General features: G+C 33.0%; 1 protein-coding gene across 1 annotated transcript; it reads left to right on the top strand.

Annotated features, from left to right (window-relative positions):
* The first annotated feature begins 462 nt into the window (after window positions 1-462).
* On the top strand, window positions 463-18824 carry LOC111003807. The gene is made up of 4 exons (XM_022274507.2): window positions 463-578; window positions 11795-11852; window positions 16449-16668; window positions 16758-18824. Exons 2-4 carry the CDS (start codon window positions 11802-11804, stop codon window positions 18185-18187), a joined length of 1701 nt encoding a protein of 566 aa, XP_022130199.2. The 5' UTR covers window positions 463-578; window positions 11795-11801; the 3' UTR covers window positions 18188-18824.
* The last annotated feature ends 632 nt before the right edge of the window (window positions 18825-19456 follow it).

Here is a 19456-nt window from a genome sequence, read left to right as displayed (position 1 = left end):
TTATTGTCAACAAAGTCTGGTCTGTCAAGCTTTTGTTTTAATGCAAATTCTTAACCATGTTTTGCACTTTAAGTACATATTCACAAAGTGTTTTAGTTATGCAAATAATGTTGAACCTTTATTTTCGAATAGATTTCCTAGTTGTTATTATTTCGTCACTAGATAAAATATTTATGTCATGTATTGTAATAAACAAAAGCTGTTTTTTAATATAGTCCTATGTTGAACAGTTTGCACACTGCCTAATGAAAAGTGTCATAATACAATTAATAGAACAGCTAAGGGCACCAATCGCGTAACCTTCAACATTGACCCCTGGTTCATTCATCACATTTAATTCCAACTCAATCAGTTCATAAATTTGGTATGTATGTAGGCAGACTTTCTCCGGGTGAAATGTGTATACGAGGGGGGAGCGACCTTGTTAGAGGGAGCCTGACACCTGCGATACAACCACTTGTCACTGGCCGTCGCGCGCGCATCGACGCGCACAAATTGTACCGTGCACGTGATATCTGTGGAAATCTGTGAGAACTGTGACCTTGTGTGTGTTTCCGTGCGTTCGGAAGATTTATACGGTATGTTCTGGGGGTGGAATTTAAATTTGGAATTGTTTCAGATTATTTTCTATTGCTTTCGAATTTTGAATATTTTCAGTCACAGATGTTCTTAAGGATTTCAAAGGCGTAAATAATTTTACGGTTCAATAATTCTTCAGGTGCTGAAAATCTAATGAAGACACATAATAATATATGACTTTTAAGAACTTATGATGTTCTTTAGCACTTCAAGCGTGATATATGTAAAAATTAACATTCGTATTTGAACTTTATCAGTATAAGTTTTATACGTAAATCCTTTATAGTTTCATCTTGATATTCTTAATGCATCAATAGGCTATTTTAGATTAACACGTGTCTAGCAGAACTTAAACATTAATAAACGGAAGGCTGTCCAAGAGGAAACTAACCGTTCACTCCCGTTGCACCTTGCTTAGAGCATAGCTAATTTAAATAATTACTACGCACCCTAATATATTATTATTTATTATTTTATTTATTAATACTTCGTTACATTACCATATAAAAATTGAACATATTTAAATGAAAAGGACAGCAACTGACGGCCTTATCGCTTTAATTTAATGAAATGAAGAAATTTCTGCAAGTCAAATATTTAGTTTGTGCGATAATTAATGAATAACTTCAATTTGCACAAAATATATAATTGTTAAATAAATATGAAAACTAAACTTTCCCCTATTTCACATAACTTAAATTAGTTTTATTTTAAGGAAGGGTATTTTATTTTATTTTTATTTATTTTTTCGGACCCGTTATAATAGTTGTAGTGCCAACAGCATAAGAAGACGGAATATGAGAAAACTTCTTATCAAGTGTTATGATTACAGGTCAGAAGACGAAACCTACAACCTCTTAACACATATTTTCTTTTCTAAATATAAACTACTTTAAGCAAAAAAATAATTTGAGCTAAATTATAATTTGCAAACATAAATAATTTTGAACGAAATGCTTTGAAATAAATTTAAAGTCTTTTCAATCCCTGATTTTGGTGTTATTAGGACACGTTCCATTTTTATCATTGTTATTCTGAAACATTGTACATTTCATTCAGTATGCGTTATAATAATAAATATTACATACAAGCTACGAAATTCCAATTCATATTAATTTTAATTATTTAGCTAGCGTGCTATGCCAAAAGTCTATACTAATATAGTGTTGCGAATTTAGTTATTAATTTCATTTCGTTTTTAAGTTTTAAAGTCCTTAAATATTTTTTTAATATACCTCTCTACATTACCGTAAATCCTATTTAGATATCACGCAGTTCACGCCCATATTATGCAAAAATTTATATTATATACGGTAGTTTAAAATACTAGTAATTCAATTCCTTCAAGTCCTTCAAGAAAAGAGCGTACCAATTCTTAAAAGGCCGGCAACGCACTCGCGAGCACTCTGGCATCGAAAGTGTCCTTGGGCGGCGGTATCACTTAACATCAGGTGAGCCTCCTGCCCGTTTGCCCCCTATTCTATAAAAAAAAAATACTTTGGAGATGACAGATGTAAAATGACATCTCACAGATTAATTACGTATCTGAGACGATTACTAGTGATTATGCGGAATTTCACGCTCAATCGGCAACTTCAAAGATTTACCGTTGATAAATAATTATAACGCTATGTTTGAATTGAATAATAGTCGATTATAAAATAATTACTGATTCGATTTGGCAATGTTATAATCGTTAGTTTGACTTCTAACTGTTACCATTGGGTCACAATAAACCTCATGACCTATTTAAAAACTTAACATTTAATATCTATATTAAACGTTAAGTTATATATTAATACTAGCTAATACAGTTACAGAATTATCAGTAAAATAAAATTCCGAAATACACATAAACAATTAACTAATTCAAAACTTCATATAACTATGTAAAACACGAATATGTTACTTATCTTTAAGACTGAATTAAACTCTTTGAGACACGCTTAATTCACATACCCTTACTTATATATATATATATATATATATAATATATATTATTATTTTTAATTATTTTATTTTATTGACTTGTTACTTTAGAGTCGTAGTATACAGTCATCTCTTTGTATATTTTCTTATTTCTACTTCTTTAATCCTATTATAGGCACCTGCCTGTAGCATGTAAAACTGTAAATGCAATATTGTAAAGAGCCAAATAAACTGTATGATTATAGACATACTAAACTTTTTTCATGAATTATGTTCATCGTAATCGTAAGGTAAAATCTCAATCAATATGACCTTAAATAATTTGATGTACTCGATCAATAAATAAAAAATATTGCAAAGTAAACAGGAAATGTGTGCGTCGGTATTCGGGTAATCGTCTTTAGTCGTTACGTTAATAGGAGAAATTTATCTCCGGTGGAGTAGGCCCTGCGAAGCCTGCCGTACACTTTTTGTTGGACTTTCTCCATCTTTATTAATTGTTAGCTTTGATTTTTTTCATTATCGAATATAATTCGTTTCCTTTCATAGATTCATAAGTCGTTATCGGATGTGTGTTAACAACTTTTTATAATTTTGTCTTAGTTTTTTTTTATGTAACATGATGCAAATGGGCAGGAGGCCTATCTGAAGTGATAACACCCTGACAAACGAATAACCAGAGGGCTTACGAGTGCGTTGCCGGTTTTAAGAATTGGTACGCTCTTTTTTTGACAGACCATAATACGAATTGGTTTCTAACTATTTTAGTGAGTTCCACATAGAGGTGGTGTGCGGCAAAAACTGCCTTCAGAAACGCATTTGCAGTTATTTAAGGCATATTATAGATAGCACATATTATATATATCACAGACTATAATCTTGTATCAAACATACAACATCTTCGAACATCACTCGAAATTTATTATTTTATTATTTTAAAATAAGTATCTATCTACATCTACTTTTACGTATACAGTAGCCACACTAAGTAACGAGTAGAAAGGATTTTTGTTTTGTACCGTTCAGGATATGTTTTCTATCTTACAAGTTAGTTCAATATACATATATACAACCAAACGGTTTCAACAGTTTCTCTGATTGAAATAAAAAATCTCCAAACAACTGTTATTAAATACATAGACTACGTTATTCATATTCATAGACAAATTAATTTTACATATTAACACTGATATTACGCATTGTTGATTGTCAAAGGATTACAACAACTAAGCATTGAGTTACAATTAAGTTGCAACCTAAGTGTAAACTAGAACAGGTATCGCACTGTTTACAATGTGTCACAGTACAAGTAAGGGCCTGCGAGTGATGCCTTTCTTAATGGAAGTGCACCCGGTCGACAGCTTTCTTTCAATTCACAGCAATGGACATTTCACATGAGAGGGGATTGTGCACAATTTTTTACTTCGGTACTTACTATTATGTACTTTTGTGCGGACTTGTTGTGCACAATGTTTCTAAATGGTTTCGCAAAACCTATTGATATATCAACTATAATGCGTACAACTGATTCATAATTTATCAACTTATTAGTTTGTTTAGTACTCTATTACTAGGATATCTATATCTATCGTATAACGGTATAAAAAAGTTTTTTTCTAAACCGTTAAATGTGTAATAAAATCATAAAACAGTTATGTGTTTCTATTATCAGTGATTTTAGAAACGGAATGTCATTGACCTCTCATAAAATTTCGTTTTAAAAAATATCTTTAGAAAGCTTCATCAGTTATCAAAGTAATTATCCTTCCCCTAAATTCAATGAATTGTCAGTCAATATTATTCAAGTCATTGATCGAATATTTTTCAGTTGAGTTGAATAGATAAAAGAGAAAGTTTGATGAGTTGTTGGAATTTGCTTTTAATTGACATACACAAACGATCTTTTGTTTATGCCATAACTATGGACATACGTTCACACACAACTGAAATTTTCTCCCAATTGTCGTGTTTTGCGTGAAATTTTAATGAGAGCCCGTGGTAACCGTTTAGTTCACACGAGATAATTAATATGCCGTGTTTTGTCATAATTGGTTATTATAGATGAACTATGATAACTTCGCGAGTTGTCCCGGGATAGTCTAGAGCTTTTGGGGTTATACTTACTCCCTTCACTGGAAGGGGCATGTGCAAGAAACGGCACTATACATATAAAGAAATACAACATCAAAAGTTGGACATTTTTATAGACTGTAAATCTTGCCATAGTACAAGTAATTGTAGTAGCTTTGAGTGTTAGACATAAACCTAGAGTCTCAGATGTAACAACGTTTTGTATCTAGTGAGCCACAATTTATAATTATCTTTAGTAACTTCCTCGTTTCCGGCGCAGCCAATTTCCGAAATGTAAATCTAAAAATTGTTTTAATTAAATAATTACGCTATCAAAAACCAATCTATAAGGATGATAAAAATCAATCATAACACGGGTTCGGCCACAAAATCGACATAACTATAAAATATAGTTGCTAATTAGCAAAGGTGAAAGTGCCGACCGACTGACCACGATCCAAACTCGATGTTTTGGACAACAATTTTAGATCGAATCTACTTTCGTTTTTGACTGCTCTTAGCTCTTACGTGTTAACTACTTAGTATTATAGAAATCACCATTTACAATTCTGCGTTGATCAGTTTGAAGACACTCTTACCGATTCATTTTTTTATTTCGCTATTTAATCACAGAGCCACTGGAGTTAGACTCTTGAATTAAAATCGTGAAAAGGTGGCATCATAAACGTATTTGACATGACTTAATGTCCTATAACCCCAAAATGAGGCAGAGGGCTTAAACAGTGAGTGTCCATTATGTTCAGTCTTAAGCCTCGCCTCTCTTTGCCTCATCTGCAACTGGAAGACGCCAGACTTCGGTCGGTCACGCTTCCTTGCGGGTTCCAATTAAGCGGTTATGAGCTATTTCCATTTGCGTCGCTCGATCTGCTGGCTAATCGGGGTTTCTAGGGATACAAACATTTAATAAACGTAAATAATCAATAATCTTTGATTCTCATATTTATTGAAATATCAAATATTATTATACCTTTCAGTGAATTTTAATTTTATTGATTTAAAAGTACATTTTATAAAATGCTTTAAAAAAATGATTAAGCCTTAGTGTTGAATTCAAAAGTTATCGTCGTTAAATCGTTATATATCAAGACTTAGACTGACTTACAAGATAAACGCATTACGTTCACCAATATATGTCTCAGAAATTAAGTTATACTTAATTATGTCGTATCGCATATTCAAGTGAAACTATAACTGAGTATAGTCATAACTTTAGATTTAAGTAATATTTAGTAAGAAATTGCCAAAACCAAAATTGATATATCAAAAGATAAAATTGATTATTAAATAATGTCGGTATCGCAATACAGAAAGTTCTGACAATATTGAAGACATACAAGACAGACAAGCCGCAGAGACACAAGTTTTTAAATATGATTTAATTTTTCATCTATGCATTTTTAATTATCATTATTACTTATTTGTGTGTTGGGAAAAAATATTAATTACTAAAATGTATGCATGTACATAATTTTATAATAGATTTTCGTAAATAAACTAATGTATATATATGTAAATGATGAGTGCATCGATCCTTATTGCTACTAAGTGGTATCTTCAAGACAACTCTAATAAAAGAAAATGGTTTTAATATAATTATGAAGAAGTGCAAAACTTATGTTATCAAAGATGCTCAGTGTGAATAAATCGCGCGCGCATCTCTATTGATATTGCTATTACATTAAGACATACCTAGGATTACAATTATTCAACCTAGAAAATATATCTGCCGTATGTCGAAGTAAATATATAAATTCACTTACAATTGTCATAAATATAAAGTGTCAATGTCTCGATCAACACGTGGTTTCTATACACCGGAGATGACCCTCCTATGTGTGCCAGCAGGTAAGTGGGTTTACGACACCACGGATTCACACACACAAACACGCATTCATTGTTTGCCATAATTAGCACTGACTGTTAGTTCCTGGGATAGTGTGTGAATGAAAATATGTGAATCGGGATGCATCGGGCCGACATTTTAATACCAAAATCAAACAACAAATAAATAAATATCAGGATTTGCCTAAGCGTAACATACGTATATGTAATCTATATTTTGAATTAGTTTAGATATCAGTCTCTCAAAAAATTTGGTAATTATTAAGTTAATGAAATCCTTTATTTGCTACGATAGTAGTACAATTAGATAGATTTATTATAAAAATCCGCACAATCAGCCATACATATATTATAATAGGCATGCAAATGTCATATTAATTTTTATAATGTCATATAATAAGAACATTAACAATGCGAAGAAGTCATATAATATTTAAATAATTTATGTTAGGTACATGTAAGCTACATAAATAAACAATAAGAAGATTGAATAATAATATAACTACAATTATCTAAACATAATACATAAAAATATATCTAATAACTTACCTTAAAATTTAATTATTAAAAAATAATATAACATATAATAATATAATGTCATAATAATAAGTTATTTATATTAAGAAAACCACAATTCAAATCTTTTAAAAACACTTTTGACCTCAAACCTTTACAAATATTATTACTATCAATACGTTGTGAGCTGACTTAAGATTTATTGAAAACTTTTTAAAAATCGTTTATACAAACAATAATAATTGATGCATGATATACGTTAATTAAACGTCAAATCGAAGGGTTAACGACCGTGCTCAGCTGTCAGACTTATATGTCAAGATGGAATTGACATTTTATCTCAATTGTTTGTGTGTGATCTTTCTCATCCTCTGCGTCCTGTCTGAAAGTGTAGGGATACACTTTCGTTTGACAGACCTCTTAAATACTAATTGCTAAGTTTTCTATCGTTTTATCTTTGGTTAGAGTGGTTGTTTCGTCAACTTTTATGACGTATTTAAACGAGTAAAAAATATATCTTTATATCTTAGTGGTGGAGTGCCTTAATTTATTCAGTGCTTTTAACCTGGTTTGATCCTGGCAAACCAAACACTATTAGTCGGTATAAAACATAATCAATACGGGGATCATTAAATAAGAAGCAGGATATATAAGGACTTCGCGGGGTTGGCCAGCGGCTCTCATCCCCTATGTAGATCTGATCCCCGCCACTCTCGCTGTCCACTGATATAATTTCTGTCTGACACATTTAACATTCGCTCGAACGATGAAGGAAAACATCGGGAAGAACCTGGCTTGCCTTACACTCAAAAAGTCAACGGCGTGTGTCAGGCACAGGAGGCTGATCACCTACTTGCCTATTTGATTGACATATGATCATGAAACAAATACAAAAATGAGGCTCAGACTTAAAACGGTTGTGGTGCCAGTGATTTATTATATTAGGTTTAATAAACATTTTAATAAAGACAATATCTAAATAAACATTTAATATTCTATATAATAATAAAAGAATTTACACCAAAAGATCTGATATAGATAAGATAAAGCGCACTTTACTTGAAACAAAATATGTACATATTGCCTGCATATTAATTTCTTCGCACGATTAATTTCTAACTAGACAGCTAACAGACATCTAGATTACATATCTTAGCGAATCTCGGGGTCATTGTACTGTGATAGTGAGAGTAAATGACATTGCGTACAATGTAACGAATTCATGCGGTCTCTTATAACATCAAGCCACATTGAACAATTACACTCGGTTTCTATATTCAAAACTAATCGTGATTGTTACGGGTCGTAGTTCTTTCTCCAAAAGAATAACTACTGACTGATAATTTGGCGTAGACTATTATCTACGTACGAAAAACTTATAAAGTAAGGTTGTTTAAACGCGGACTTTACATAACGATATCAATACATTGTCTCTTATTTATCATGAAAGATAGAATCAATGGCTGGCCAGGCGGATTCCAGGGTAATTTTTGTCATGACCTGTAGATTTTTACCATGGTTTTTAAAATTTTACGTATTCCTAAACACACTCGCAAGCCCTCAGGCACTTAATATCAGGCGATCCTCTTGCCTGTTTGGCCCCTGAACTATAAAAAAGTAAATCATGAAACATTTTATATAGGATGATTTGTGTTAAGTTTTAGTTAAAATCTGCTTTTGATTACAACTGATTATTTGATTATTTAAACTATTCAAAATAAATGACTAATCTCAGATATTAGTTTAATATGTTTTAAGACATGTTTCCATTTTTATTATCCTAATCCCATTGAACCAATCTTTAAAACATTTTCCTCGTATTTTAGATATGATGATAAGAGAATTTTCAATGAGACTCCATATCTAGGTCAAGACCAAGTGAAAGTGAGAGGCTCCCACGTTTTGGGAGGTACAACCGACAAAAAACTAATAATTATATTATTTTTATATGACAGCTTCGTATGAAAGATACAATTAGAAGGAAACATCATCTGTCCAAAGCATGTGCTAATAATAAATCTATTTAAATAAGACGATTCTTTTTACCAATTAGTTTATAAGGTATTATTGAGTTATTAGTTGATACAAAAGAAATTTTTACGCACTTTAAATTATCGGATGAATAGTGGTAGGGCTAATTACAAGGAACTTTTAAAAAGATATAAATTACCTTCTCTGAGTACTAGGCGTAATCTAATAGATTGTGTCACAGTGAGAAAAATATGCGTAAATGAAATAAGTTGTTCAGATCTTCTTGAACTCATACCATTTAATGTTCCTGCCAGGTCTCTACGCTTACATAGAACTTTTAATTTTCAGACTCCCAGAACCAACATTGGGTTCCGCGAGCTTCTTCACAGGATGTGTTCTTCCTTAGATTCAATCAAAAACATTGACCCTTTTTCGCACTCCACTACTGCTTTGTTTAAGAATAAAATAAAGCAACTCTTAATGTCTTAACTTTATATTACTTTTATGTGTGTTGTTGTCATGTATTATTTTTTGTATCATATATAAGTGTAACCTGTTGTGGATGCATCCAGTGTGTTTGTATTTGTTTTATTTTTGACTTTGTTTTTATTAAGGATGTCTCTGTTTGGTTTCCCAATAAATAAATAAATACTAAGTATCAATTTAGGCTATCAAAAGATTTAATTTTTAAATCATTCTTGTATATCTTTGTTGCTTTATTCAGTCCAAACCTTAGATGCAATTACTTAAAACCTTATTTTTATATAGAGATGAGAAGTATCTCTACCTTCTATCGCATTTGCCATGGAAAATGTTCAAAGGAGTTGTTTGGACCTGCAGCTGAATTTGACCTCCGTCGTTCCACAACAGAGCGTATCTTAATACAGTTAACTTAATACAGTGCCGCGAATTTAAACCACTATGTAAAACCAACTACCAGTTTAAGTATTTCCGAAACTACTCGACTTAGGGTCCTTTAAGAAAAAGTTTTCCAATTATTTAAAGCCCGGCAACGCACTAGCGAGCGTTCTGGCAATGTGACTGTATCACTTCACATCGTTAAGCCTTAATATGCAAAGGATTTTATTCAAACTAAATAATTCAATTAAAATATAATGTTAATTAAGAGTTACCTATATATTCTGAATGCTCACTGTGTGATTTCACCACAGCAATATTGTCTATCTTAAGTATTTAATTTTTTTATATACTGTACTTGTTTATACTGTAAGGGTAGTGTATGTGAATTTCACACATATAAGCACAACATTCAATACTTCAAAAAACTTAGTTACTTTTAATTTTAATATTCTTCATACACCACGCGATGCATGCAAAGTTACTTCAAAGTCATTAGTATGTACGCTTTGTACACCGGCGCATTATTATGTCATTTTAATAATAGTTACATACTGTTACGATACATGAAATTATCAGACGTAATTCTATTTCTGCCGCCCTCTTTATAATTATTTTCATTGTGACATATACATTGTAGTATGAATCCAAAAATACCTCCCAACATTCATGCCATAGCACACACCCTTTAATTACACAACAGCGGAACATACGATTAACAGAAAAAACTTGTCAAAGAGCCGCACTTTCTCCCGGGCTGGTCGACCCACATCACGCCAAGCCGTTCGGTACGCCCAAAATATTCGATTATTAAAAATACTTTCCTGCCAATTAAGTCTGGCAGGCGTTTTGTTCATGTCCGACAGATGTAAAATAGCCTTAATGGTGATCGATTTGCGAAGCGTAAACCGCCCTTTCATTTCCCTTGTACTAACGATGACGTTTGATTATTCCGTATAAGAATCTCTTGTTGGTTAATCATTTCATATAATTATATGTTAAGTTTTTGACCCTTAATTTCCAAATCCAATTTTGAAATCCACTCCATAGTTAAACATTTGCGTTGAATTTACACGGGCGATCGAAATTTAAATATTCAAATTTTATTTTTGTGCTAATCTCAGTTGCGGAACACTTCAATGTTATAGTGTTCATCTCTCACAGCCTCTCTGGCGAAGACAGTTTCTACCCAATAACACTGAACGAACTCATTGGGCCCTATTACCTTTGGTCTCATGGTATCCCGTATTTATCTATTAATTTGTACCCTTCTTACCCGTTTTTATCTAGTAAATTTTACCCAGATACTTCTGCTCCCATTGAGCACATACTTTGACGAGTAGCCATTTGAAAAACAATGCGCAAGCGATGCGTATAAAAAGTAAAACCTAGCTCAATAATTAATTCGCACTACATTCACAATCAACCGTTATTTCAGAAGTAAGGCACCAGTTACAATGGTATTTATTCTGCTCGTGGGTACCGACTGCTCTAGGGCGGGAAACAGCCTTACACTTTTGTTTGAATGTAGGTGAAACAGGAGAAACTGATGGCATAATTATCATTTGAAAATATTTTATTACTATATCTGTATCTAAGACAATTTTTTTATATTCCTTTTGAATGTTCTTACATTGTATCTATGTGGTATTAAACAGAAATACTAAAGACTTAAGTAAAGGAGAAGACAAAGGAAACATAAATATGTAATTTCTTTTTAAAGTTAAATTACAAAAAATAAACGTAGTAACAAATCACTTGGTTAGGTTAGGTTAGGTTATTTGCTTTGGACATCTCAAATTTATTTTTTGTTAAATTAACCTATCATATACTAAAAGTAATTCTAATATCGTAAAAAGGCTATGTAAATTTCTAAATGAGAGAATGTGCATCTTTTAGTACACGTATAAGTATATATTACAAATTCAGCGCGAGTAGAACTTTCCCCAGTTAAAGTCAAACATTTGAACTTTCTATGTAAAATTTACGTATGTTTGTTTGTTTGCAGATCCACGATGCGGTTGAGGCGCGGCGCGTCGGCTTTTCTACTTCTCCTATTACATATGGTAAGATTTTTTTACTCTCTAATTTTAAGTACGTGTTGGCCTAGTGGCTTCACCGTGCGACTCTCATCCCTGAGGTCATCGCAGGTTCGATCCCCGGCTGTGCATCAATGGACTTTCTATATGCACATTTAATATTCACTGTGAAGGAAAGCATCGATAGAAAACCGGCTTGCTTTAAACCCAAAAACTTGAAGGTGGCTGACCGAAAGAGGCTGATCACCCACTTGCCTATTAGATTGACAAATGATCATGAAACAGATACAGAAATCTGAGGCTCAGACATAAAAAAGGTTTTTTTTATTTAATTTAAGTACATTATATATATATATATATATATATATATATATATATACAGTTGGGTAATATTTGCCGTAGGTTTATCTGTATGACACATAATCAAATGATCTCTGTTACAAGTGTATGATGAGTATAATGATACTGAATGAATAAATGGGGTTAAGAGTCTTATAATGAGGTCTACATATAAGAGGTATAAAAGCTTTTTTGACCATTGACAGTATTTTACATGTTTAATGCTCACACAATATTTTTAATTTACTTTAATTACGTGAACGTAATTACTACTAATATTATGTATTTAAGAGTACATATATACAGTTTATTAATTGTACATTCAGTTTATAATTGTCTATTATTGTAGACGGTTTATCTTGAAACAGAATAGTTTGCGAATATATATATATAAAACAGAATAAAATATAATAGTAATTAGGAAAATCCTTAGTACTTATGTCATATTTTAACGCTGATCACACTGAGTGATAGATAATATAACGACAAGAACTTCTTAAATAAAGTATTTCCTCAATCTTATTAAAGTTTTATTATTTCTTATTCTATATATAATATATGAGAACCATACTTTATTAAATAATTCCTTTTTTTCTTTTTACAAAGTTAAAAAAAGATTTACCAAGAAGTCAGGACTTAACAAGAATAACAACCTAGCCTATACAATAGTTTTGGCTAATTAGGAATATTATTTTGACTTAATTTTCTGCAATACTAACGAATTGCTTCAACTAAGGTAATGTTCATTAACAGTTTTAGTGTATGAGATACCACACAAGCATTTATATTCGCTACACTTGTTTTATTAATTTTTTAGACGTCTTGCACTGATGTATCAAGACTGTTGTATTGCCTCAGCATTCTCATGGTTATGTAGGTGTGCGTATAATTATGTACTTCTTAAAAGGACAATTAATCACGAGCCACCTTCAAAATCAACTCTTTACACCTGAACCATTTTTATAATAACGTCGACAGTACTAAACTGGCGCCATTCAAAGAAATTAAATCGTCATTAATTCTCTTTGGAGTACCACAAAGCAGTTAGTTGAAAGTCTGCGTATAGCCCATAAATGGGTGATCACTGTGCGCCGGCGCACTTCGTTGAATTATACCTTCTAATTAAGATTGATTTATTGGATGCGCTTTTAACTTTTATAGGAAATTAGCTATTAGGGAGATATGGCAATTTCATTTATGCGATAAATCGAGAGAAGCGTGTTCTTATACTTGCTCAAAACAGAAACGCCGATAAATGATTAAAGTTTGTATTTCACTGCCCTTATATATTTCTATTTGAATTATTGACCCTATAGACAGATATATCAATTAAACATAAATTGTAGATGGCACCCTTCGTACGAAAAGTACGAAACTTTTTCCCGTTTAACTTAGTAAAATACGCGTTTACAATAGTTCATTGACCTTCGTGTTCGTGTGTTCTAAACCATGTGATTTTTACTTTCTCACATGGCGCACCCTGAGAATAGTAAAGTATAGGCTGTTGATAAACGATATAGAATACCTCTATATGTATAGAGATTTTTTTTAATTATTTAAACTTAGTGCTTTTATTTAAAATTACACTACGATTCGAATAGTCGTGCTTTTGAAACAATGTACATTCATTTATACATATTTTATTTTAAACTTGCTTTAATAAAATATTACCTATCAATTCTGTCTTTTAAATACTTATATCAAACTAAATGATCATTGCCGTCTTTGGCCTTATTCCATGCAAACAATGTTGCGGATTCTGTTAATGTGTTATAAAAACAACAACAACCGATAGGGGCGTGTCTTCCATAGGAAATAGAATGAGATCGAATCTAAGACGGTCAGCGGGTAGAAGCACCAAATATGGTAACTCCGACCTACTGCCACCGACGGACGCATGCAGTTCCGTCTGCGTACTTTTTACTTGGTGAGCTTTTACGTACATGGCATCGGTGTAACAGAATTGCACATACAGTTTGCATACCCGAGAAAAAGAAATTAGTATCAACAGTAAGTAATTAAAATGGAACCTTGCTATAATTATTTTATGATGAATATAATATTGTTGTGAACTTAGACAATCATTACGATTTTCACATATTTAATTTGGAATAAGGCTTATTAAAAAAATAAAATACGTTTATTTTGGAACATAAGATCATCATGGTATCACTTATTCCACGTCAATAATTACGTCCATTCGTTCCGACTATAATATATGCGCGCGTAAACTACTGAAGCAAAACGCAAGCAAACTCTTGGTCATACTTACCTTAAATTACATTTACGAAGAATTATGATCACCGAATTGCCTATAAAAATTATCCAATAAAGAAAAGCCTTCACCTCAGACTCCAGTTTCTTGATAAGCCCGCATTCGACCCATTAAGGGATGTAACGCATTCCTTTCTTTCGAAATTCCTTAGAACCAATATTTCAAAGATTCAGCCAAAGGCTAGCATAAATGTATGACAATAGCTGAGAGTCGCCTTATGAGTAAAAGTCAGCTTTCCCGGCGGTCGGTCGCAGCTCGACCTACAGCGACGACACACATTGAACTTGAAATCCTGCTCGTCATTCTAGGCATTGTCCTACAACTTGCCTCACCCTGTTTTTATAATAAGCTTTAGTTTTAAAAGGCGTTTAGGTTAAGCTTCTATATGCGGTTTTCCTTGCATCGTTAATTCATTCATAAAGCAATAATCGTATATATATTCAAATTTACTTGCTTTATTTGGCTTTTTGAATTATTAAGGAATTTGTTTGACTATTGCGAAATATTCATCATGCTTACGATATACTAATCTTAAATATAGATTTGGGGATTAAATTTTAAATGTGTGCTCTACGTTTGAAACTACGGTAATGTCTCTACGGTCTGTAAGTGCATAAATAATATTTCTATATGAATATGAATTTCATTTCTTAAAACGCCCCAAACCAAAGAACAATATACAAAGAGGAAATCACTACAAACATAGAGAGTGACGTTTAGTCGTGCAATGATACATAATGAAAGTAAAATTAGTCCGGTAGGAGCATCGACCGCAAGCTGACACACTGCACTTGAGTTGCCACTTGCCGGCCACTCCTTAGCACATAGTATACGGATCTTGCGCGTACGCAGTTTCAATTAAGACATCACTATGCATCTTTACTATCAGTGTTCTGTTCACTACATGTTTTTATTACTACGTTGTGTTTTCGTTTCGTTCTCCACTATTGGCGTCTTTCAAGGTGTGATGAACGAGCCAATTTTTTATTTAGTTTCAGTTAGTTACAATTAATTACATATTTTATGATTCATACTATATTATATACTATATTAGAGTAATTTCAAATAAATTAGATATAGGCACGCTGTTGTATTACTAGTGTAAAATCATCTGCCGTTAATTCTTTATTCAATATCTCAGTATATTAAACTTGTAACATTTGTAATTACACTAAACGCAATTTAGAACTTTCTCCTTTATTGTGTAACACGATGCGTGTTAGATTATTGATAGGATTGTAAGATTCAATTCTCAAGATTATGATCCATTCGGATTCCAATCTCAACTAATTGCTATACCTGACAGTCGACACGAAGGAGGAACCTTTATAAGCCCACTCATAAATCTCTATTGGAGAAATAAAACAACCTCTACGTACATACACTCTGACCAGATACCAATACTTTCTAATTTTGTGCCTCGAGGCTAAATAAATGAGAGGTATGAAGCATCGATGAATTTATATCGGCCGGTAGAAATTCAACGCCCATAACAAATCAGACATCGAAAATAAAACGACACTTAATTCACAAGTAATTTCAACCGCCAAAATAACATCCAAAAACTATTCGGCGTAAAACAAAAAGTAAATAATTAATGATTAAGTGTAAACTCGTTGGTCGAAACCTGTTACATTTAACAAGCAGAGCGGTCAGTGGAATGATGATTTAAATCGAATGTAAAACAGAGTAATGGGCAACTTTCACATGACTCTATTTTTGTCCCATGAAAATTTGAATGCGAGAGTCATCTAGCCAGATTTCGCTCAAGCGACCCAGTCTTGGGTGTTGTCGCATAACTTCCGACCAAGTTATCCGGGAGTGTTTAAACGGTCAGTGTGTCGAATTAAATAACACTTAAAATATTGCCCACGCGTACTAGTGAAAGCGAGGATACAAAAACGAAACAATTTTCGTCTTTAACTTTTATTTTATTTAACATACAGTTCTTCGAAACAATTACATTCTATATATTGACAAAGGTAGTTATAAAATTGTTTTCATTTCAGAGTGGCACAATCGGTGATCAAACATCGAACGAGAATTCTGGGGGAGGTAATGCGAGTCCCGATGCAAACAGTGCGGCGGAGCCTTCCAGTGACCAGTTGGCTATGGAGTCCTCAGAAAGGGATACACCAAGTCATGCATATAATGGACCGCCACCGCCTGTACCACCACAACTTAACAGGAGGCAGAATCCAGCTCATCATCAGCCGCATCATGCAATAGGTATAAAACTAAATAATTCTCTAATTCAAATCGTGAGCTTGGGTCATTTCAGATAGAAAGATATTTATTGATAATAATTCAACTTTCAGGTATGCCAAGAATTACAAACCATCATCCGATTCACTCCAAGCCGTTTGCTCTCGGACCTCCTGTGAATCACCACAAAAATGATATTGGAACAGGTTTCCGTGGACCTCCACCACCTCCAGCCCCTTCAGCAGACGCACAGACATCAGCGAGTGACAAGGTTTTCAGCACAACAGGAGATGTCTGGCCTGCACCAGCCCCAGACATGCCTAAAATTGTTTCGCTAGATGTAAAATGCGAAAAAAATGCTATGCGGGTGTTTCTCAGCTTTGACAAACCCTTCTTTGGTATAGTATTTTCCAAAGGTCACTACTCGAACCACCAATGTGTTCATCTTCCACCGAATCTAGGAAGAACTTCGGCCTCATTTGAAATTGGAGCTCATGCTTGTGGCACTGCAGGTAGTGGTGATCCTAGATATAGAGGCGATGTAGCTGCCGCTGGTACATACTTTGAAAATGTAATTGTTATACAATACGACCCACAAGTACAGGAAGTATGGGATCAAGCGCGTAAGTTGCGTTGTACATGGCATGACCAGTATGAAAAGGCTGTCACCTTCCGACCATTCCCTGTAGATATGCTAGATGTTGTACGAGCTGACTTTGCTGGTGATAACGTTGGTTGCTGGATGCAAATTCAAGTTGGCAAAGGACCATGGGCTTCTGAGGTATCAGGTTTAGTTAAAATAGGACAGACCATGACTATGGTGTTGGCTATTAAGGACGATGATGCCAAGTTTGATATGCTAGTACGGGATTGTGTAGCTCATGACGGTCAACGTGCTCCAATTCAACTCGTTGACAGACGAGGATGCGTTACAAGGCCTAAGTTGATGTCACGGTTTACAAAAATAAAGAATTTCGGAGCTAGTGCATCAGTATTGTCATACGCTCACTTCCAAGCATTTAAGTTTCCTGATTCAATGGAAGTTCACTTCCAATGTACGATACAAATCTGCAGATATAGATGTCCCGAGCAGTGTTCTGAAAGTGCTAACGTTATTGCTCCACATGCTGAATATGGCCCACCTCAGATTGATTCTTACCCAGTAGGAGTGGAAGTTAGGCGTGACGAGAGAAGAGTCAGGAGACAACGAGCAACATCACCAGAAAAGGAAGTCGGAGTTAATAGAGTCATTCGAGTCGTCTCAGCTGGTGACCTAAACATGGACTCTGCAGATGAAAACTCCGCTCCACGCGTTGTACCCACACCCGGACTTGTTTGTATGACTACGCCTGGATTTGCTGCGACTCTTGGCGCTCTCCTAGTGACACTGATAAGCTCATGTGCTGTATCAGCAGTTCTATTCTTTAAGTTACGCCCGATCAGTAAATTGAAAAAGAAGACTGCTCCAATCGCAACGATAACTCGACCGCATCCACCAACAGGGCCATGTCATGTTATTTCAAAGAGTCGATTTTACTCGTAACATAGCATTTTACTTAATATGTAAATATTAGTGTGATGAGACTGAAGTATATAGTTCAATGATAATTGGAAACGTTTACAAATTATGTGCGTTAAGTACGAGTGCTCAATTGGTTAAAAAATAATATAAGCTATGTTTTTTATTATGTATTAAAACAAATTACATTTTGGGTGACCATATTCAAAGTATTAGACATTAAGGCAGGCTTAACGATATTTAGGGTAACTGGTTAACGAAGACAAAGTTATACCTAAGATTATACGCAGAAGAAACTTCTATTATGTAACTTTAAAAAATAGATAAATCTATGAAATAGTTACTAGCATGCATTTTTGTATATTAAGATTATTTATCGTTTTGTTGGCCATTATTTATTCGTTTATTTTAATCGTACGAACCAGATGCGGACATAAATTATATAGGGACCTTTATTGACATGAAGGAGAATGTTTATACGTTGATATAAAAATACGTAATGACTCATAATTTATATGAGACTTCTTTATTTCTAGTTTAGCTTGAAACGAAAATTGTTTTTTAAAAACCCATCTACAAAATCTTCTGACACTACGACAATTTCATATCGTTAGTTCAAATAATATTAGAAAATAGCTGCCTGTCGAATTTAATTTCTCCTTTTATTTTTATTACTTAGTTTACTTAATAGCTACATACAAACATTTTTGTTATATTCCTCTGATAGTTTTTCTCCATAAAGCTTTTTTATTTTTTGCTATTTAAAAATAAAAAAGCTGATATTGGTCCAATCGTCATCGACTTTTGTGTGTTCTGCGATATATTTTATACAGATTCTTATTATGATATTAATAAGATCCTACATTCTGTAAATATTTTATATATACTGCGACAAGTTTAAGATCCGCATCTGTTAAAAAAATGTTAAAAAGCATTTAAATTAACGTTAAAACAATTATTTAGTGATTAAATAAGTACAATCTTCTGTTGCCTCTTGTTGAATAAGTTTGATGAAGGGGCAACGGAAAATATTTAAATGATAGTTATAGTTAAACCGCTAGTATAATTGTTTAAATTAACTTGTCATTAGTATTAATAATATTTATTTTAGTTAAGGATTTGATGCAGCAATGGCTTGTGTATTCTACTAAATGTTGTGTACTTACATATAAGTAACTAAGTACTATAAATCTGTAAAATAAAAAAAATATTTAAACTGTTGCCATAAATTGAATAAGGCATATTAATTGATCATATAACGAAATGTATACAATTGTTTTTGTTAAATTCTAA

This window comes from Pieris rapae, chromosome 17 (genome assembly GCF_905147795.1).
Source record: "Pieris rapae chromosome 17, ilPieRapa1.1, whole genome shotgun sequence".
Classification (NCBI taxonomy): domain Eukaryota; kingdom Metazoa; phylum Arthropoda; class Insecta; order Lepidoptera; family Pieridae; genus Pieris; species Pieris rapae.
This window is presented reverse-complemented; position numbering and strand designations above follow the sequence as displayed.

Coding starts and splice junctions, on each gene's coding strand:
- LOC111003807 (XM_022274507.2), top strand. CDS start 11,802: ATGCGGTTGAGGCGCGGCGCGTCGGCTTTTCTACTTCTCCTATTACAT. Junction 11,853..16,448: donor TACTTCTCCTATTACATATG/GTAAGATTTTTT, acceptor TTTTCATTTCAG/AGTGGCACAATCGGTGATCA. Junction 16,669..16,757: donor TCAGCCGCATCATGCAATAG/GTATAAAACTAA, acceptor TTCAACTTTCAG/GTATGCCAAGAATTACAAAC.